The 23,222-nt window shown below is 35.9% G+C and overlaps 1 protein-coding gene across 1 annotated transcript; it reads left to right on the top strand.

The window, feature by feature from the left end:
* The first annotated feature begins 480 nt into the window (after window positions 1-480).
* LOC140142127 (uncharacterized) lies at window positions 481-20,442 on the top strand. The gene is made up of 3 exons (XM_072164093.1): window positions 481-516; window positions 19,552-19,873; window positions 19,955-20,442. Exons 1-3 carry the CDS (start codon window positions 481-483, stop codon window positions 20,440-20,442), a joined length of 846 nt encoding a protein of 281 aa, XP_072020194.1.
* The last annotated feature ends 2,780 nt before the right edge of the window (window positions 20,443-23,222 follow it).

The raw sequence follows: 23,222 nt of genomic DNA, 5'->3' as shown, positions 1-23,222 counted from the left end.
AGGATATTGCAGTCCAAGTTTTAAGATATCAAGAGCTATCTCAAAAACCACTGAACCAATGCACGTCTCATGCTGATTCCAAATAATGGTCATTGAAATGCACAATTCTGACATTTTTATGGAAAATTTAGAACTTGTTGTCTGTAAACGACAGCCATGTGGACAGAGTTTTTAATGATCTTATTACAAAACCTTTCTTTCATTCAATATTTATCATAATTTTATCCTAGCGAATGTGATCACTCATCCATAACTTATTCATAATTACAATTCATCGCTACCGTCATTAAAACAACAATTATGATTAAAAATAATTAACATACATCAAACGATGGATAAATTGATTTTGTTACATGCAGTGCTTATATTAAAATAATTTGAACTTTGCATGATACAGTTTTATATTTACGATATACAAAAGGGAACGACAAAGCTTTTATCACTTTGATGCTTGTAAAATAGTAATTCGTGGTTTTAATGATGGCGCTGTCACCAAAGAAGGCATTGAACAAATGGGTAATCGTTAGAGCCTTGGTGTACAACTATAAAGCAGTATACAGACTTTTTATTGTACGTACAATATTGTATGTACAATATGTACGTTATTTAATCTATTGCCATTCTATTTCCAGTAATGTTTAAGTTCTAACGAATGTTTGATGACGAAAAATCGATAATATGTTACATACAATATCTAGCAGAAATATATTATCGATTTTACGTCATCAAACATTCGTTAGAACTTAAACATTACTGGAAATAGAATGGCAATAGATTAAATAACGTATATATTGTATACATTATTAATGTGTACAATAAAAAGTCTGTATACTGCTTTAAAGCAGTATACAGACTTTTTATTGTACGTACAATATTGTATGTACAATTTGCTATCTACTGTAGATAACATTTATGAGTTTAATTTGATATCTACTGTAGATAACAATCATAACATTGATGATTTTAATTTGATATCTACTGAAGATATCATTGATGAGTTTCATTTGATATCTACTGTAGATAGCATTGATGAGTTTCATTTGATATCTACTGTAGATAGCATTGATGAGTTTCATTTGATATCTACTGTAGATAGCATTTATGAGTTTCATTTGATATCTACTGTAGATAGCATTGATGAGTTTCATTTGATATCTACTGTAGATAGCATTGATGAGTTTCATTTGATATCTACTGTAGATAGCATTGATTATTCCAATTTGCTATCCTCTGTAGGGTATAGAGGCCATGAAGCAAAAAGCGCTCTATTTAATGGTTTCATAGGACAGATGTTTCAACATAAAATGGACAAATCATATATCAAATTGTTCAGAAGAGTCTGCAGAATCTTTTCTGACATGATGGCAAATTTATAACGCGCGTTCTATTCCTTTCCATGGCAACGGTTACGAAAGCATTAAGAATTTTTGTAATTTTTACCCCAAAATTTCACTTTTTAACTGGTTATATCTTTAAAACTAAGGGGCCGTCCATAATTTTCGCCATTTTTACTTACGTACAAAGCGTACGTAAGAGGGAGGGAGGGGGTAAAAATCCTGGGCATGTGTACGTAAGAAAAATGGCGATTTGTTTGAGCAATAAAAAAATGAATGTGAAAATTATTATGGTATTTTCCAATATTTTACATAACCAATTGACCTAAAATTTTTCAATTCGTTTTAACAATTTCTTTAACATGCATGCAAAAATGATTTTCGCTTTAATGTTGAGTCTATGCAGAAGCAATGGTCCTATTTTACATTATGCTCAATTTATTTCATACCAAAATACTTTAAAAAAAGTATTTTCTATCTTGGAACCCATAGTTTAATTGCAAGAACATACACCAAACATGTCAAAGGGATGTCCCTTGGTTCCACCTATGATTTGATCCCAGGAGTTCTAAGTGGAAAAGAGAGTATAGGATGTTCAGCAGATTTTAAAGTGCATTAGTCATTTAGTTTAGATTCAGGCTGCATTTTAAGCTATGTTTTAATTTATTGATGGCTTTCGTTTTCATGAATATATGGTTTAAAAAGGAAGTTTTTTTAAGCATTTCTCAACTTATCTGTAAAAATATTAATCATGTTAATCCAGAACTAACTGTCCTCCTGGAACACCGTAATATAACCCTAACCTAAACTCTAACCACAACCCCAAGCCAACATCTCAATTTTGCTATTAGTAGTCATGGAAATCCTTCGCCATTTTATTTGTACGTAACTCGAGGGAGGGAGGGGGGGTAAAAAGTTACGTACGCTTTGTACGTAAGTGAAAATGGCGAAAATTATGGACGGCCCCTAAATGGAGTGTGTAGAACACATGCCACATAGATATTATTTTAATATCGTTGAACAAATTCATCACTTAATTCAATGTATTTGACGGGGTGTAAATGCCATTTCTTGGTGACTTTGTGCAGTTTTGACCAAAAAACAACTCACAGGGGAATTTGTTTGAAAAATGACTTATGCTTTATTCATTAAAAGTGTATAAATCTATTAAGGTGGGTGTTTGGATCAAAAAGGGTCAATCACAATATATTTCTGTGAGCCATGGTTTTTGACTTATGACCTCCTGAAATCCATAAGTAGGCAAAAAATGCACGTTTTTAGTGATTTTGGCCAAAAATTGATACTTTTTCACCATTTTAAGCAATTTCTTAGATTTCAAAAGTTTGAATTACACTTAGGTCTTCTTTAATTTCAACGGCCAATTCAATTTTTAATAAAATTGAATTGAATTGAATTGAATTGAATTGAATTGGATTAATGTTATTTTTTTTATCTATTTCGTTTTATTTTACCAGCAAGATTTTATTTTTATATGTTGAAAACATACACCATGCTTATATCAGAAAATAATTTTTCAAATGTATTATTATAATGCCTAACTTAAAAATTGATCGAAACGACATTTTATTTTCGCGAGATTTACTTTCACATTTTCAAGTTTAGTAAACATTGGAATAGACAATTAAAAGGGCATTTTGTGATCCACAGCATCATCCCCCACTTTTCTCAAAAAAGTTTAGATTTTTATATCACTGGAAACCTCTGGCTACATAATGTTTATGTGCAAAAAAAAAATTCTTGCAGATTAATTCGTTTAGCAAAGATATCGTGAAATTTGAATTTCGTTCTGGTATACGTGCTGGTATACCAGAACGAAATGTCAACACATTGTCTATGGAGCAGTGTAATACACAAAATCATGCTTAAGGCATGGGTTCATTAAAGTAGCGTTCTCCGAAAAGTTTTTCGATAAATTCATTAATTTCTCAAAAAGTAAAAATCTCAGTTTAATAAATAACGGTTAAAATGAAAGCCATTATTGGGGGCCTAATTATCGTATCATTATAATAGGTCTGGCACCAATGCAAGCATTTGTTTCGGTGTCCCAAATTCATAGTAAAATATGCTGACGCTATTTTTTACAAATCGCCTGGAATTGCATATTTAGGTTTCAGCGATTGCTGAAAAAAGTGGGATATGCTTATGAAAAGCGTTTCCGCTTGGAATGTAGATAGTTATTGTTGCTATTACTGTTCGCGATTTTAATTTATGCACTCTTTAGCCGACAATTTTCAATGCATTTTACACACTCAAAATGTCGCTCGCGTAAATACTGATATTTTAAACAGTATCCGTTTTTTAAACAAAACAACTGTCCACATTAGTTCCCAAGACTTTGATGATAACATAGATACCAAATCAGACTGCATGTGACGAACAGATTTTAAACTAGAATTGACAGAACCAGCGTAGGCCCTATGAAAATGCTGTTTCGTAATAAATCGCGTTGTGATAAAAAGAGGGAATTTTGGACATCCTTTTGGCTTTTTTATACCAAGGAAATGCGTGACCTACACCAAACTTCTCATGTAGCCTTGACTTAATGTCCGTGGCTGTTTGATATTATTGAATTTAGACGATTTTAACTATTTACTTACATTTAACCCGATGTTTGGCCAGAGAATGTTGTATTATATTCCAAAGATGGCGACAGCTACAGACTCACTTTAAACCAGTAAAAAGGACACGTTTCTGCTCAGATGTTTCAGAGTTTGAGACCCTATATTCACGGTTTTCCTACTAGCATTCAAACCTATGACAAATTTGGCTGGTTTGCGATATGCGATTTTTCATCCTGATGTGGTAGTGATGTCAGTACAGTGAGCATTTAATTGGGCACAGCCAAATAATTACTAGCGTTCGGTCAAAGCGCTGCAGCGCGCTGGTGTACACATGCACACGCTTATGACGCCACATAGATGCGCGAGCGAAACAGCTGCTTCAACGCGCTGACGTTGACTGCCATAAGGGTGAAAAATGGTAGGCCTACATGTATGACTATAAAACCTCAAACTCGCCCCTCGATAAAGGTTGGCAAATGAAGGAGGCGGCAGTTTAGTGAATATGCGAGTGCAAGCGCCGCCCTAACCGTGGAAGGTTTCCGCATACCGAATATAGGTTTATATCATGGCCTCTAGGCCTCATGGTTTATTTTTCGATTCGAAAAGAAAGCATAATCAATTGAGAAGGGAATGGATATTGCCATAATAATATCAAAGTTAATACTTGTCGTCCATAACAAGAAGGAATGCATCACGATTGTATAATATCCAGCTTTGGTATTCATTTTCACTAAACATGAAGCTTTATCTTTACTAGATTTATGAAATGAACGTGTATGGCAAGCTAAGCGGCTCAGAACGTGGGACTAGCTACGCGCAGCTTCTTTCTCGTTACGTGCAGCTTATTAACAAATCAGATTCGCGGTTTTAAACACGTGGAGCTGATGTAAACATCCTCTCTCACAAATATTACGTTGTTAATTTTTGTAAATGAAAATATCTGTATCAGCAAAAAATGGTATAGGTGCTATTAAAGTAATATCTGAACAGAATGATGATTGTTCTATATTTAGGGGGCTATCATTTTCTTCGGAAGGGGGTCCCAAATATAGGGGTCATATTTTTTGGAGGGGGTCATAAATTCATAATAACAAAATGTAGGGAGTCATAAGATGTGTTTATTGTATTCAAAAAGACTGATTTCAATACAATTTTAGCCTGTCTATAGGGGGTAAGGTGTATCGGTGGTGGGAGCCGGGGTCATAACATTTTTGATGCCAAAATAGTGAGGGCCGCAATTTTATTGACGCCGACTTTTTGTAAATTTAGGACCCCCCTTCCGAAGAAAATGATGACCCATTACTCTCTCCATATTTACACAGTGGCATGTGATATCGCTTTCCCTGCAATATCTTTACACAGCGCTTTACATCAGTAGTAGTTGTTGTTTGACCTTCATATCCCCTGCACGGCTAATACAGAACACAGAGTAAACTTGGAAACACTAAATAAATATGCTTTGTGTCATAGCCAGGCATTAGCAACATGTTCTCTTGACACGTGCTGTGACATGGCCTCCTTTACCCGTTCGTTATCTATGCTAATTCCGTAAATTAATTACAAGATAATAATTGTGAAAGAGGATACCTATAACTATACTACGCGCAGCTAACGACCCAACCACGTGATTAAATTTGACTATTTTGATTGGTCAAACAGCTGCTCGTAACGAGAAAGAAGCTACGCGTAGCTTTTGGATCCCTTGGCTTGCCATAAACGTTTGCAGACCAGGCCTTCTACATGTAGTGAGCATCACATTAGATTGTGTTTAAAAGAAATATTTATAAAATAAATAAATAACATTAATCCATATAAGATTTATATAGCGCACCAGAGGATACAAAGCGCTGTAATTTTGCTGCTACTAGTGAATTATCAGAATCAGATATCATCAACTATGCCGATTGTAGCCGATTAGATTGTAACATCCACTTATTATCTCAGCAGTTCTCCAAAGTCCATTGGATGAAGAAAGATGTGAGCGTTATGAATTAATAAGTGTCGCCTCCTAGAAATATCCTAGATAACCAGCAGGGCTATGACACTCTATTCACGTGGTTTCTTTTCCAACGGTAAGAGATTACGAATTTTGGTGGTTTGTAAATGAAAAGTGTCCGCACTATCGATTGATTACGTAACTGTTATGAATAATTTATTAGTTTTTCAATGCAATCGCCTCGACCCATTAATACATATTATCTGTATTTATCAAAGTACTTGGAATAGCAATCTGGTGAGTTCACTGAACTACGCCCAAATACTGATGGAGTTTTAATGGCGCTAATCTTCTCCATACACAGATGAACAAATACAATAGGAGAAGGTCAACACATATGACCTCCTATATGACATGTTATATGAGATGTACAACAACCTGAATATCATAAAGATCAGTGTTCGTTTGTGCATATGAACTGCATATTTACAATACTAAATATTACTCGTTATATATTATGTCAAATATTGGTATTATGACAACACGGTATATACATTGTATATAAAACGACTAATAGATCCTACTATCATGGCGTCAGGTCATTGGTTCATCATATCCCGTATGTTTCTTAAAATTCATTCATATTTGAGACAAATTTCTGTGCCCATTTTATAGGCGTACAGGTGGATCCGGTTGTTTTTGTCATTTTCATTTCTTTTTGATGAAAGAATTAAGGTTTTCCACTGCACGGAGGCCACTATGTGATACTAATTTAATGCTATTTGTAAATGAATGCGGATTCCCGGTTGTTGTTTTTCCACAGTGTGACAACTGTCCACCCATCCAGACAACATCATCACATAATAAAACGTCTGTATTTGTACGATGAGTAAATATTAAACTGAACTTTGCCTTGGAACATTGTGTAAGACGGTGTAAGATTTTGTGGGCGCCCTCAACATTATTATCCTCTTTGTATCCGTAAATGACATGGCATAGACTGTGTGAATTCTATGAAGACTACTTATACATGGGGTCATATCCATGGACACAAGTAACGATAATTGACAACACGATACGCGACTGTATTTAGGGAGGCTAACCACTAATAATTAATAATGCCGGGTAGGGCCTACTCCTGGGCGACTCGTGTGGGCAAGGACGCTTAGGAAGGTGACCAAATGAGTCTCAAATTTCACCGGGGAGGGGGGAGGGGCACTCAAGTATGATAATGTAGGCCTATACGCATGTGTGGCCAACCTTTTTAAACACCCCCCTAAAACGAGTTTTACCCGCCAGCAAATTTAGGATCAATAGGCCTAAGCTAACTTAATACACTAAAGAAAGTTTTGGATGAGAAAACGGACATTTTGATGAGAAACAGCCAAAATGGTGAGAATTTAAATTTTCTCATTCTTTTGGATGAGAAACTTCCTGGTGTGTGTGTCAATCATTATTGTCTTATTAAAATCCGGGACTTTGGTTGACCTGTGCTAGACTCCAGCACATGTTAATGACGCAAAGACAGTTGTGGTAACACCATGGTCGCATACCTGCAAAAAAGCTCAAAAACAGATAGTAATGAAACCAGTTTTTATTTTCCTTGCTCTAGCGAGTTCACAGAGAAGGTGTTTCTAGTACAATGCAGCGTCGGACTCTAGCTGAGAGCGTAGCCTGAGTCCAAACGGACTCCAAGAAGGGCTCTCCATACACAAATGAACAAACACAAAGGAAAGTAGTCTCCTCCGTGACCAGCTTGATTTCGATGGAGCGAAACCAAATTGGCTGCAGAGGAGACGGGTAATTTTGCCATGCAAATGAGGTGAGTGCCCTCTCAAGAATAACTACTCTCTGTAACCAGCTTGGATGAATAAAATATTATCTAGAACCACACATCTGTTTTTCAAGGTCTCCCTTTCATCTTTCTGACGTCAAAGAAAGGATTAAAATTATTGAATAGAGTCCATGACCTGATGCAACGCATTATTAATGAGTAGCTATTAGGGACAGTCATGCTGTTATGGTTGAGCGAGCAACGTATGACCACTACACAGGTCAATGGCCTGATTGCGATCTGGCGGGTTTTTTAAAAGCACGGTCCCTGAACTACGGTGTACCATGAGGGACATGCAAACTTAAAATAATTTTCACAAACTCAAATATTTTTTTACAAACTGAAATGATTTTCTACAACTCAAATAGTTTTTTTACAAACTCTACTAATTTTTTTACAATCTCAAATAACTTTCTACAAACTCAAATAATTTTTTACAAACTTGAAATATTTTTTGCAAACTTTCGACTTTCACGAGAGAGCAAGACTCCCAGCGAGACTCAGGCTATCGAGATTGAGTATATGCGCGATGCGATAATATGATTTAAAAAAAAAAAAAAAAAGAAGGGTCTTAGACCGCTCGGCCACACGACTTGTTGGTATCCATCTTGAATTTTTTTGTACATATAATCGCAACCTCAACATAGGCTTACCACGTGGCAAGCAAAGACAGAAAACGTACCATACTTTGGAATCTTATTTGCTTAAAACCATTACTGTGTATTAATAGCGCTCAATTGTTGTTAAGAGGCGCACCATTTGATTTCCAGGGGGCATGGGAGTTTTTTGAAAAAAGAACTTCGCCCACTAGTGAGACGAAAAAACAACTTCGCCTACTAGTGAGATGGAAAATAAATCCTCCCTTTGGAGGCGATAAAAAAATACAAAATTCCCCGCCAAAAAAAAAAAAAAATTCTGCCTGACCCAAACTCCCATGCACCCCTGAGAATCTAATGGTGCGTCCCTTGCGTGATCTAAATACAGAAATCCGACAATAAATGGGCCTCTACATGCACAATACATTATATTAAAGTTTGCAAAAAAAATAGTTTGTAATAATTATTTGAGTTTGTAAAAAATCATTTGAGTTTGTAAAAAATATCAAAGTTTGCAAAAATTATTTTAAGTTAGCATGTGCCTCATGGTACACCGTACTGAACATAACATATCCGTGGGCATATGACCGAAATTGCCTGGCAATTGACGTCTCATGTCAACACAGTCTATAGTGTGATTAGAACATTATTGTCTGGTGATCATTATAGTATGATCAGTACGAAAAATCCAGATTTTCAAAAATTAAAAGAACCACTTTTTAGCGGGAATTTTCGTAAGTTACACAGCTGAAGTTATGAAAGGGTTGAAAGACTACAATATTATGGCATAAACAAGAATATGTTCGATTGGTCTTTATTCCTATAGTCTGTACCCTTAACTCGCAAACGCAAAATCGGAATCAGCTGAAATTTTGGAAATAAGCGTTTTGCATGGATATCGACTGAAAAATGTCATAAAAAGAGGATGCTAGGATCACGAAATACCCCTTTAATTGAGTCGTTATTGTTGTCAAGATAATAACAATCTTAAATTCCAATTCCTGACATCATATTCTCATCTCATTAACTCACGTTGGTTCCCATAATTATCGTAACACTAACAATAATAAAACAATCATTACTTAAATCAATAATTACGTAACTGATAATCGTGTATGCGTAAACAGTTTATTTCTTTGCAAAGCATTCGACCTTTGATCCCGACCTTTGGTCATATTTGGATATCGAAGAGTTGAGCATAGACAGTAGCGTTACAGCATTCATTAGGCTTATTGAGAGATTCTACTTCGGCTATTCACCGAACAGTACTTACTGCATTTTCAACCTAACTACTGTTTAGTTGCAGCAGCAAGAAGGCACTGGTAAAATTGTTTACTTCATTAACGTCAACATCAGAAGGTTAATTAACACCGTAACCTGGAACCAATATAGAACTAACGACTTGGGCATCAGAATAAAGAAGCGTGGATTGCATACAGTTGTAGCCAAGAAGATTTCTTTTATTTCCAAGTAAGTAATATTATCTTCTTCATTAAACTGCTAGCTCCAAACATAATGATATTTGGAGTTTAAACTGTTGCTGAACCACAGCAGGTACAGCAATATCAGAGGGAAGTTTATGAAATTTTCACTTTGAAACTTTCCGGTCGATGAGATTGATCTTGATTACACAATAATAGTGCAAAAATAGTCCACCAAATGGCTTCAATGAGGTCTTCATTTTCAAACTTTTCTCACTATAGGACACCCCTTCTGTTATGGGTACATATTTATAATTCAGACAATAAAAGTCAAAACTTGTCCACAAATGGCTTCAATTGCGCTGTCTTTTCGCAAATTTTAGGCTTTTTCAAACTAAAATTTTACACAATAATAGTGACAACCAGCAAACACAAAAACGTTTTTAAAACGTTTTAAATAAGTTATATTTTGGGTTTTGGTTTAGGTAAAACGTTTTAATAACATTAAAATGTCGGGTTATATAAACGTTTTGTATGAAAACACACTACAACAATATTTTTAAAATGTTTTCGAAATGTCATTGTAAACTATTTTTGCAAACATTTTTGGCCATATATTTTGTCAACACTTAAATAACATTATGTTAAAATATTTGCACCCAGCAAACACAGAAACGTTCTTAAAATGTTTTTTACAAAACGTTTTAATAACATTTAAATGTCGGGTTGTATAAAGGTCGTGAAAACATTCTAAAAACGTTATTGTAAATATTTTGGGCAAACATTTTTTTTGCAAAATATATTTTCAACCCCAAAATAACATATTCTGTTTAGAATGATTTGTACCAAGTTTTCAAAAATGTTTTTGAATGTTATTTTAATAACGTTTTAAAAAACGTTATTATACCCTTTATATAACCCGACATTTAAATGTTATCTGTAAAACATTTGTGTTTGCTGTGCAGTAAATTACATAAGCAGATATGCACATACAATGACACACCACTGACATTCCATTCTCCCCTACATAAGCAGGTGTGCTGTGCGCTCTGTTGTGCTCTGTGATGATAGAAGAACATAAAGTTCGTTGCCTTTGACACTTTATCGCTAATTAATGGTCTGTCACGTGACTATTTTAAGAAGTTCCTGCGTGTCTACTGTCAAATACTCGAGTGGAAGGACTTGGCAAACAATTAACTTCCAGAAGATTGGGGTTGGCACCTTGTTGATTGCAAAAATCTTGCATTACATACCGAGTAACCACCAACACCACAATCTAAGGTCATCAGATGTGGATATAAGAAAGATTGCGCAAACAAAAACTGAACATGCTAAAAGTATGGCCTCCCTTGTTCAGTGCCGTGACACTTTGTGCACTAACTCGCCACCACCAGACATTGAAATTGATGCTACTGAAGATGACTTTGCCACATAAGTGCTTATTACAAGATTGTAATATTGAGGATTGCAACCAAACTGTACTCCAATCTGGATGAAAGCTGAGGGTTCTGTGTGATATTTTGTATTATACTTTTTTTATAATCAATATGAAAAGTCCGTAACTGGCCACTCTTTGTAATTAGGCACACAGATTATGGCATATGAAACATTTGGGGTACATATTTTAAGATTACCCGTCCTGAAACATGCATTTTAGACACACACAAAAAAAAGATACGTAATATGAAAATTATGAAAAAATCAGTTCAAAAATTATGGATTTATGCAAATTAGGGCGTACATATAAAAACATGTTGCACACTTGTGAAACATACATAGACATTACCCATCCCAATGTACATTTTAGGTATTTAAATTACCACAAACATTGTAGTGTGACCAAATCAATATAAAATGTCCCAAAATTGTAGGCCATTTTGGATTTATGCAAATTAGGGCACATATATCAAGGCACGTTGCACACTTGCGAAACATACATAGATATTACCGATCCTAAAATGTGCATTTTAGACATTTAAATTACCACAAACGTTGTGTAGACTGGGAATGATGACCAAATCAATATAAAATTGGATTTATGCAAATTAAGGCACCCATATTGAGACATTTGGCAAACCTGTGAAACATGAATTGATTATCCATTCTGGAATAAGCATTTTAGGTATCTAAGTACCTTAAAAGTTGTAAAAGATGAGTGGTACATTCAAAATAAAGTGAAAAATCTGTGAATTGGCGGCCATTTTGGATTTATGCAAATTAGGCATATTTCCACCACTTGGATATTTAGGGACTTTTAGTATGTCATTCTAGAGACATTGTAGAAATGCATTGTGGTAAAAAAAATTCTGTTGCAATTTGTTTGAGGTCAACTATTATTTTGCCTGGACTAAAAAAATGTTATTTAATGTTATGAAAACGTTTTACACCATTAGTGTACCCTTTATATAACCCGACATCTAAACGTTTTCTGACAACCTTTTATAACCTTTTGCGAATGATGTCGAAAACGTTTTGTGTTTGCTGGGAAAATGATCCACCAAATGGCTTCAATTGGGTCTTCATTTTCCAAAAGTTTATAACTTTTTTTCAGACATCCCCTGCGTAGCGCAAACGCTCCAGCATATTTCATGTTTCCCCCAAATTGGCCCCACCCCCTCTGACTCCTCTGGATCCAGATTGGGACAGTCCGATGTTAACACCCTACTCTTTTTGAATCTGACTGCGAGACACATGTATTGCTATGGATCTCTGTACGCGAGACTGAAATGGCGGCATATTCCATTGGGTCAAGTCATACGGATTGGGACAGTCCGATGTTAACACCGAACTCTTTTTGAATCTGACTGCGAGACACTTGTATTGGTATGGGTCTCTGTATATACGATACTGAAATGGCGGCATATACCATTGGGTCACGACATACGGATTGGGACAGTCCGATGTTAGCACCCTACTCTTTTTGAATCTGACTGCGAGACACATGTATTGGTATGGGTCTCTGTACACGAGACTGAAATGGCGGCATATTCCATTGGGTCATGTCATACGGATTGGGACAGTCCGATGTTAATACCCTACTCTTTTGAATCTGATTGCGACACATGTATTGGTATGGGTCTCTGTACGCGAGAATGAAATGGCGGCATATTCCATTGGGTCACGACATACGGCTGGGACAGTCCGATGTTAACACCATATTCTTTTTGAATCTGACTGCGAGACACTTGTATTGGTATGGGTCTCTGTACACGAGACTAAAATGGCGGCATATTCCATTGGGTCATGTCCGATGTTAATACCCTACTCTTTTTGAATCTGATTGCGACACATGTATTGGTATGGGCCTCTGTACGCGAGAATGAAATGGCAGCATATTCCATTGGGTCAAGTCATACGGATTGGGACAGTCCGATGTTAACACCCTACTCTTTTTGGATCTGATTGCGACACATGTATTGGTAAGGGTCTCTGTACGCGAGAATGAAATGGCGGCATATTCCATTGGGTCACGACATACGGATTGGGACAGTCCGATGTTAATACCCTACTCTTTTTGAATCTGATTGCGACACATGTATTGGTATGGGTCTCTGTACGCGAGAATGAAATGGCGGCATATTCCATTGGGTCAAGTCATACGGATTGGGACAGTCCGATGTTAACGCCCTACTCTTTTTGGATCTGATTGCGACACATGTATTGGTATGGGTCTCTGTACGCGAGAATGAAATGGCGGCATATTCCATTGGGTCAAGTCATACGGATTGGGACAGTCCGATGTTAACGCCCTACTCTTTTTGGATCTGATTGCGACACATGTATTGGTAAGGGTCTCTGTACGCGAGAATGAAATGGCGGCATATTCCATTGGGTCACGACATACGGATTGGGACAGTCCGATGTTAACGCCCTACTCTTTTTGGATCTGATTGCGACACATGTATTGGTAAGGGTCTCTGTACGCGAGAATGAAATGGCGGCATATTCCATTGGGTCACGACATACGGATTGGGACAGTCCGATGTTAACACCATATTCTTTTTGAATCTGACTGCAAGACACTTGTATTGGTATGGGTCTCTGTACGCGAGAATGAAATGGCGGCATATTCCATTGGGTCATGTCATACGGATTGGGACGGTCCGATGCTAACACCCTGCTCTTTTTGAATCTGACTGCGAGACACATGTATTGGTATGGGTTTCTGTACGCGAGACCGTCGACTTAATGTTTCATCCGAAGAACGGAATACTCTCATGGCACAATGTCTAATTCTAAATAAAACATAGGGAGAGCGGAAATATGTTGCCAATTCAATTAACAGATCAGACTTTTTTGCCACCGCTGGGAATTGAACCCGGGACCTGGTGCACCAAACATGCTAAAGGCGAGTACGCTAAACATTTGGTCACGCTTTCCCTGAAATACCCGAAATGACTTGGAAGGAAACGAAAACAAACTTGTACTGTTTCTATTGATTGTATTTTGTCCGAACGATGTGACATATGGAAAATTGAGAAATTTTATGAAATTGATTGAAAATGTCAAATGAAGTAGAATTAGTGATTAGGCCAATAATGACACTGGTCGCTAAGATTCGCCAATGTTTGCCTCAATTAGATAATTAGATGGATTGATGTTTATTATTCGTTTCAGGAATGCTTCCAAGAAGGCCACGAGTAGGGGGTACCTGATGCCTCACGTGTGTAAATATTGCAGAAGGTTCTTTAATAATAATCCTGGATATCTGCGTCATCTACGTCATCATGAGCAGTGGATTCGTACATACTGGTATGACTATAAGAAGATGATACCGATACCAAGAAGAAAAAAAAACACCTCCAACAATAGCCAATATAGTAGAAGGCATGGTTTTCTGACGTCACCATCTCCTGACCAATGGGCACGTGTAAATGACTCAACAAACAAACAAACGAATGAGAACGATTCGCAATTGGTATTTGACCAAGGTCAACATTATAATTCAATGTTTCCAATCAGGAGTGAGGTAAATGTACAAGAACAGAATACCAAAGAGAAGCCTTACATATGCCAATACTGTAATAAAGGCTTCACAACGTCTAGTCACTTGAAAAGACATGAACGAACCCATACCAAAGAGAAGCCTTACATATGTCAGTATTGCAATAAAGGCTTCACACAGTCAAGTCACTTGAAAACACATGAACGAATTCATACCAAAGAGAAGCCTTACATATGCCAATACTGTAATAAAGGCTTCACACAGTCTTAATGAATTGAAAACACATGAACGAATACGTAATAAAGAGAAGCCTTACATATGTCAATACTGTAATAAAGGCTTCACAACGTCTAGTCACTTGAAAACACATGAACGAACCCATACCAAAGAGAAGTCTTTCATATGCCAATTCTGCAATATAGGCTTCACACAGTCTTGTGAATTGAAAACACATGAACGACTACATACCAAAGAAAAGCCTTACAAATGTCAATACTGTAATAAAGGCTTCACAACGTTTGGTCACTTGAAAAGACATGAAGCAATCAGTACCAATGACAAGCCTTACATATGCCAATACTGTAATAAAGGCTTCACACAGTCTAGTAGCTTGAAAGTACATGAACGAACCCATACCAAAGAAAAGCCTTACATATGTCAATACTGTAATAAAGGCTTCACAGTGTCAGGTAACTTGAAAAGACATGAACGAATTCATACAAAGAGAAACCTTACATATGTCAGTATTGCAATAAAGGCTTCACACAGTCATGTTACTTGAAAACACATGAACGAATTCATACCAAAGAGAAGCCTTACATATGCCAATACTGCAATAAAGGCTTTACACAGTCTAGTCATTTGAAAAAACATGAACAAATTCATAAGAAAGCCTTACAAATGTCAGTATTGTAATAAAAGCTTCACATCTTCTAGTAACTTGAAAACACATGAACGAATTCATACCAAAGAGAAGCCTTACATATGCCAGTATTGCAACAAAGGCTTCACAAAGTCTTTTAACTTGAAAAAACATGAACGAATTCATACGAAAGTGAAGCCTTAGATATGCCAATACTGCACCAAACGCAGAATCGGACTACTTGAAAAAACATAAACGAATTCATACCAAAGAGAAACCGTACATATGCCAATACTGTAATAAAGGCTTCACACGGTCTTGGCACTTAAAAAGACATACACGAACCCATACCAAAGAGAAGCCTTTCATATTGCAATCTTGCTACAAATGCTTCGCAGAGTCAGGTCGCTTGGAAAGACAAACGAATTCATACGAAAAAGAAGTCTTACATAATGACAATACTGTAAAAAACGCTTCACAGTGTCAGGTGACTTAAAAACACATACACGAACCCATACCAAAGAGAAGCCTTACAAATGTCAGCATTGTAATAAAAGCTTCACACAGTCAAGTACCTTGAAAAAGCATGAACGAACCCATACCACTAGATAAACCTTACTAGTCGATACTGTAATAAAGGCTTCACAGTGTTATGTAGTTTGAAAAGACATAAACGAATCCATACCAAAGAGAAACTTTGTGTTACAATAAAGGCTTCAAAGTGTCAAGTAACTTCAAAACACATACAATTTTTATACCATAATGAAAACTTCGCGACATCTGCTCTGCACACTACTACACGGCCACTAAAGCATGTGTCAAACCCTCTCTGTTTTACTTCCATCGCTCATATCTTTGGATCTACTCATAGTATCAACCTGGGGTGAACGCCATTGAAAAGAACTTTTTTTCATCTAGTCAATGAACTTCAAGTGATTTACATAGCTTCACAAAATATATGTTTTTTTTAACTAAAAAAGTTCATGTCTGACAACTTCTCAATGGAGAATTTGCCCTTTGGCCTCAAAATATCTGGGTCGGACAGTTATCTCAATTTGGTATATGAAAACCAAAGGTCGTACACATTTGGGGTAAATTGCATTGATATGCCATTGAAATTCTCCAGCTTATCATATAAACCTCATTCCTATTGAATAAGCAGAAGTATGGTTTTTTTTCAGCTTGAAAAACTGTTCCAGTCGAACTTAGCCTCTGTGTTGAGCTCAAATCTGTGACGTCATCAGAACTGGCTGTGCGGAGTATCCCACGCACTAGTATGTTTTATGAAAACTTTACCAAGAAAATGAACAAATACTAAGTGTGAGCCAGAGGTCTGTGGGGAGACTGTATATCTTGATTCTGTGACCTATATGGTAATAAACCAATATTAATAAAGACTGTATCTTAAATCACATGAACAAATTCATACCAAATATATATCTTATAAATGCTAAGAAGGCTTTATTCAGACAGATGAACAAACCCATAAAATATTAGATTAGTCAAGGGAAAATAATGAATAAACCTGGTAAAAACTAGAACAATGGTTTTGCTTGCTAGTAACTCTAAGCACCTTCCTCAACAAAATATCAAAAAGGGAGGAAAAAGGAAGTAGGGGATAAATGCTAATTTGCATAAAACAAAAATGGTCGCAGGAATTAAAATGATGCTTTAAAAATGGGTCACTTCCCAGCAAACACAAAAACGTTTTAAGTTATATTTTGGTTTAGGTAAAAACGTTTTAATAACATTAAAATTAAAATGTCGGGTTATATAAAGGTCATGATAACGTTTTAAAACGTTTTGTATGAAAACACACTACAACAATATTTTAAAATGTTTTCAAAAAATGTTATTGTAAACTATTTTTACAAACATTTTTGCCAAATATTGTGTCAATACTTAAATAATATTATGTTAAAATATTTGAACCCAGCAAACACAGAAATGTTTTTAAAATGTTTTTTCAAAACCTTTTAATAACATTTAAATGTCGGGTTATATAAAGGTCATGAAAACGTTTTTAAAACGTTATTGAAAATATTTTGGGCAAACATTTTTCGCAAAATATTTTTCAACCCCAAAATAACATTCTGTTTAGAATGTTTTGTATCAAGATTTTTCAAGAATGTTTTTGGAATGTTATTAAAACGTTTTATACCCTTTATATAACCCGACATTTAAACGTTTTCTGTAAAACATTTTGGTTTGCTGAGCAGTAGATTATCAAAAAATGTTTTTTAAGTTTATGAAATCGTTTTATACTCTTAATATACCCTTTATATAACCCGACATTTAAACGTTTTCTGACAACCTTTTATAACCTTTTGCGAATGATGTCGAAAATGTTTTTTAAGTTTATGAAATCGTTTTATACTCTTAATATACCCTTTATATAACCCGACATTTAAACGTTTTCTGACAACCTTTTATAACCTTTTGCGAATGATGTCGAAAACGTTTTGTGTTTGCTGGGTTGGTAGAACAAAATGAAAAAGGACTAATTGGGTATAAATATTGAAAGAAGTGAGTCATTTGGTATAACATTTGGAAAAATGGGTCATCGGGTAGAACATTTTCCAAAACTGCAGCAAAATTCTGTATTTTGTTTTTAATTTGCAAAATATACAATACAAATTTGCTGAAATAAGAGAAGTTGAAAGTTTCCTCATGATATTAAAATATTTTGAAGCATGCATGCTGCAGGTCTATTTATGATAAGGCGACTAAAAACCCTGTTCTATATCGACTAACAAAGTAGAGTAGTTCGGTTGTGATTATTTTTTTCTGAAAGATTTTGACCCTAAAAATGGCAGAAAGCTTGCAATATCCGAACATAACTTTAATAGACAATTTTCTGAATTTTTTTTATAAATGTGTCTCTGAATCAATCCATTTCAGCCGAAAAAAAACAAACCAAAAAACAACCAAAAAAAACAAACCAAAACCAAAAACAACAACAAACAAAAAAAAAACAAAACAAAAAAACCGTCTGTTTTTTAATTTCATACGCTAAAATATCAGCAAAACCAAATATCTGGGGTCTGACGGGCCAGTAGAACAGGGTTTTTTCGACTTCTCCGTAGTCCACTTGCCCATTTTGCATACTCTGGCTATTACATTTAAGCATTTAACGCCGATTTGCATTAATTTGTGTGCACATCTGATATTTTCAGTCACCATACTCCCTCTGTTTGTTAGCTTCCCAAGTGGACTACTTAGTTTGGGTTGCGGTTAAGATTCTTTACACGGGGCTCTATGTAGAGTTAGGCCAATTTCTGGGCTAACTAAAATTGGCCATGATGTAATGCATCATTAAACGGATCTGGCGTGTGATTGGTCGCCCAGATCTCGCTATTGTTTAAATCCTCCAGGCACGTGCCATTACCATTAACTACATCGTACACAACAATCTATGGAAGTTGCGGCACCGTTTGTGATGGCGCGAAAGTTAACCTCTCAGTAATGCATGGAGGTACATTTAGCGCGCCATATACTACCATGCTTTAACATGCTGCGCCAAAAAAGTATCCTTACACTTAGAAAAATAATCACAATTTCAAAACTGAACCATATTGGAATATTTTTTTAAAATAGTATTGTAATAAAGGCTTCACAAAGTCAAGTAACTTGAAGGAACATGAACGAATGCTTACGAAAGAGAAGCTTTACAAATGCCAATACTGTAATAAAGGCTTCACATGGTCAAGTAAATTGAACGCACATGAACGAATTCATACCAATGCAAAGCCTTATAAATGCCAATACTGCAACAAAGGCTTCACGCAATCTGGTAACATGAAAAAACATGAACGAATTCATACCAAAGAGACGCCTTATAAATGTCGATACTGTAATAAAGGCTTCACACAGTCATGTAACTTGAACGCACATGAACGAATTCACACCAAAAATACATCTTACAAATGTTCATATTGCAACAAAGGCTTCACACAGTCTAGTAACTTGAAAACACATGAACAAATTCATACAAAAGAGACGCCTTATAAATGTCAATATTGTAATAAAGGCTTCACACAGTCAGGTAATTTAACACACGAACGAACCCATACAAATGAGAAGCCTTTCATATGCCAATACTGCACTAAAGGCTTCACGGAGTCAAGTAACTTGAAAAGACATGAACGAATCCATACCTATGAGAATCTTTATAAATGTCAATACTGCAACAAAGGCTTTACAATGTCAGGTGACTTGAAAAAACACGAACGAATTCATACGAAAGAGAAGCCTTACATATGTCAATACTGTAACAAAGGCTTCGCAAAGTCAAGTAACTTGAAAACACACGAACGAATCCATACCAAAGAGAAACCTTACATATGCCAATACTGTAATAAATGCTTCACATGGTCAAGTTACTTGAACGCACATGAACGAATTCACACCAAAAAGACAATACAATGTTCATATTGCAACAAAGGCTTCACACAGTCATGTAAGTTGAAAACACATGAACGAATTCATACAAAAGAGACGCCTTATAAATGTCAATATTGTAATAAAGGCTTCACACAGTCAGGTAATTTAACACACGAACGAACCCATACAAATGAGAAGCCTTTCATATGCCAATACTGCACTAAAGGCTTCACGGAGTCAAGTAACTTGAAAAGACATGAACGAATCCATACCTATGAGAAGCTTTATAAATGTCAATACTGCAACAAAGGCTTTACAATGTCAGGTGACTTAAAAAAACACGAACGAATTCATACGAAAGAGAAGCCTTACATATGTCAATACTGCAACAAAGGCTTCACAGCGCCAGGTAACTTGAAAGCACACGAACGAACCCATACCAAAGAGAAGCCTTACAAATGTCAATACTGTAACAAAGGCTTCGCAAAGTCAAGTAACTTGAAAACACACGAACAAATCCATACGAAAGAGAAGTCTTACATCTTCTAATACTGTAACAAAGGCTTCACACAGTCTGGTCACTTGAAAATACATGAACGAACTCATACCAAATAAAAGCTTTACAAATGTAAGTAGTATTGCAATAAAGGCTTCACACGTACACAGTTATATAACTTTAGCGCAGTCACATGAAAGAATTCATACAAAAGAGACTGCTAATTTGTAATAAAGGTTTTGCACAGTCAGGTAGTTTGGAGAAGCATGAACGAACGAAGAGAAGCCCCCTCCCCCAATATTTTTGTTATTTCCCCAAAGCCATACCCATAGCTTGAAGGAAGTGTTTGCAATGTGTTTATAAATGATAACAAAGAACTACTTAACATGTCTTTTCATAACAACAGTTTAAGAAACAAAGTAAGGAAGCAATACTGGAATTCTCGAGCAAGTGATACGCATTTACCCATGTGAACTACCGGCCGATTGGTCCAAATGAAGTTTTCATTATCAATTAGACCAATCAGCAACATTGTTAGAATAATTTCACCACATAAAAAAATTGGGGTGAATTTTGCAAAGCTTCATTGTCATGATTATGATTGGTGATTGAAGTGAAGATATCGTGTAATTGACCAATCAGAGGCAATGTTAGATCGGCAGGTAGTGCTCAAGGGGTGTCATACACGAGAATTAAATCCCCTGATATTTGCTATTTTTATAACAAAATTATCACTAAAACTGTTGAAATTGGCATTGGCCACAGTTTGCTATCTAAAGTATAGATAGCAATAATGAGTTCCAATTTGCTATCTACTGTAGATAGCATTGATGAGTTCCAATTTGCTATCTACTGTAGATAGCATTGATGAGTTCCAATTTGCTATCTACTGTAGATAGCATTGATGAGTTCCAATTTTCTATCTACAATAGAAAGCATTGATAAGTTCGATTTGCTATCTACTGTAGAAAGCATTGATGTGTTTAATTTGCTATCTACTGTAGATAGCAATGATGTCTGATAAGTTCCGATTTGTTCTCTACTGTAGATAGCATGATGAGTTCCAATTTGCTATGTACTGTAGAAAGCATTGATGAGTTCAAATTGCTATCTACTGTAGATAGCATTGATAAGTCCAATTTGCTATCTACTGTAGATAGCAATGATGTCTGATGAGTTCCAAATTGCTATATACTGTCAGTGCTTTCTGGCATCACCATCTTTTGACCAATGTGCGGGTGGGAATGAGTCAACAAGAAAACAAACAAATGAGAACGATGCGAAACGGACATTTTACCAAGGTCAACATTGTGAGAAAACGTTTCCAATTAGAAGTGAGGTAAAGTTACATGACCGGAATCATACCAAAGAGAAGCCTTACATATGCCAATACTGTAACAAAGGCTTCACTTATTCAAGTAACTTGAATGCACATGAACGAATTCATACCAAAAAGACACCTTACAAATGTTCGTATTGCAACAAAGGCTTCACACTGTCTAGTAATATGAAAAAAACATGAACGAATCCATACCAATGCAAAGCCTTATAAATGTCAATACTGCAACAAAGGCTTCACATGGTCAAGTCAGTTGAATACACATGAACGGATTCATACGAAAGAGAAGCCTTACATATGTCAATACTGCAACAAAGGCTTCACAGCGTCAGGTAACTTGAAAGCACACGAACGAACCCATACCAAAGAGAAGCCTTACAAATGTCAATACTGTAACAAAGGCTTCGTAAAGTCAAGTAACTTGAAAACACACGAACAAATCCATACCAAAGAGAAACCTTACATATTCCAATACTGTAACAAAGGCTTCACACAGTCTGGTCACTTGAAAATACATGAACGAACTCATACCAAATAGAAGCTTTACAAATGTAAGTAGTATTGCAATAAAGGCTTTACACGTATACAGTCATATAACTTTAGCGCAGTCACATGAAATAATTCATACAAAAGAGACTGCTTATTTGAAATAAAGGTTTTGCACAGTCAGATAGTTTGGAGAAGCATGAACGAACGAAGAGAAGCCCCCCCCCCCCCAATATTTTTGTTATTTCCCCAAAGCCATACCCCTAGCTTGAAGGAAGTGTTTGCAATGTGTTTATAAATGATAACCAAGAACTTCTTAACATGTCTTTTCATAACAACAGTTTAATGCTGTAGATAGCATTGATGAGTTCCAATTTGCTATCTACTGTAGAGAGTATTAATGAGTTCAATTTGCTATCTACTGTAGATAGCATTGATGAGTTCAATTTGCTATCTACTGTAGATAGCATTGATGAGTTCCAATTTGCTATCTACAGTAGATAGCGTTGATGAGTTCCAATTTGCTATCTACTGTAGATAGCATTGATGAGTTCCAATTTGCTATCTACAGTAGAAAGCATTGATGAGTTCAATTTACTATCTACTGTAGATAGTATTGATAAGTTCCAGTTTGCTCTCTACTGTAGATAGCATTGATGAGTTCCAATTTGCTATCTACTGTAGATAGCATTGATGTGTTTAATTTGCTATCTTCTGTAGATAGCATTGATAAGTCCAATTTGCTATCTACTGTAGATAGCAATGATGTCTGATGAGTTCCGATTTGTTCTCTACTGTAGATAGCATTGATGAGCTCCAATTTGTTATCTACTGTAGAAAGCATTGATAAGTTCGATTTGCTATCTACTGTAGAAAGCATTGATAAGTTCGATTTGCAATCTACTGTAGCATTGATGAGTTCAATTTGCTATCTACTGTAAATAGTATTGATGAGTTCCAATTTGCTATCTGCGGTACATAGCATGAGACCGATATGCGATCTAGATG

This window comes from Amphiura filiformis, chromosome 20, assembly GCF_039555335.1.
Source record: "Amphiura filiformis chromosome 20, Afil_fr2py, whole genome shotgun sequence".
Classification (NCBI taxonomy): Eukaryota; Metazoa; Echinodermata; class Ophiuroidea; order Amphilepidida; family Amphiuridae; genus Amphiura; species Amphiura filiformis.
This window is presented reverse-complemented; position numbering and strand designations above follow the sequence as displayed.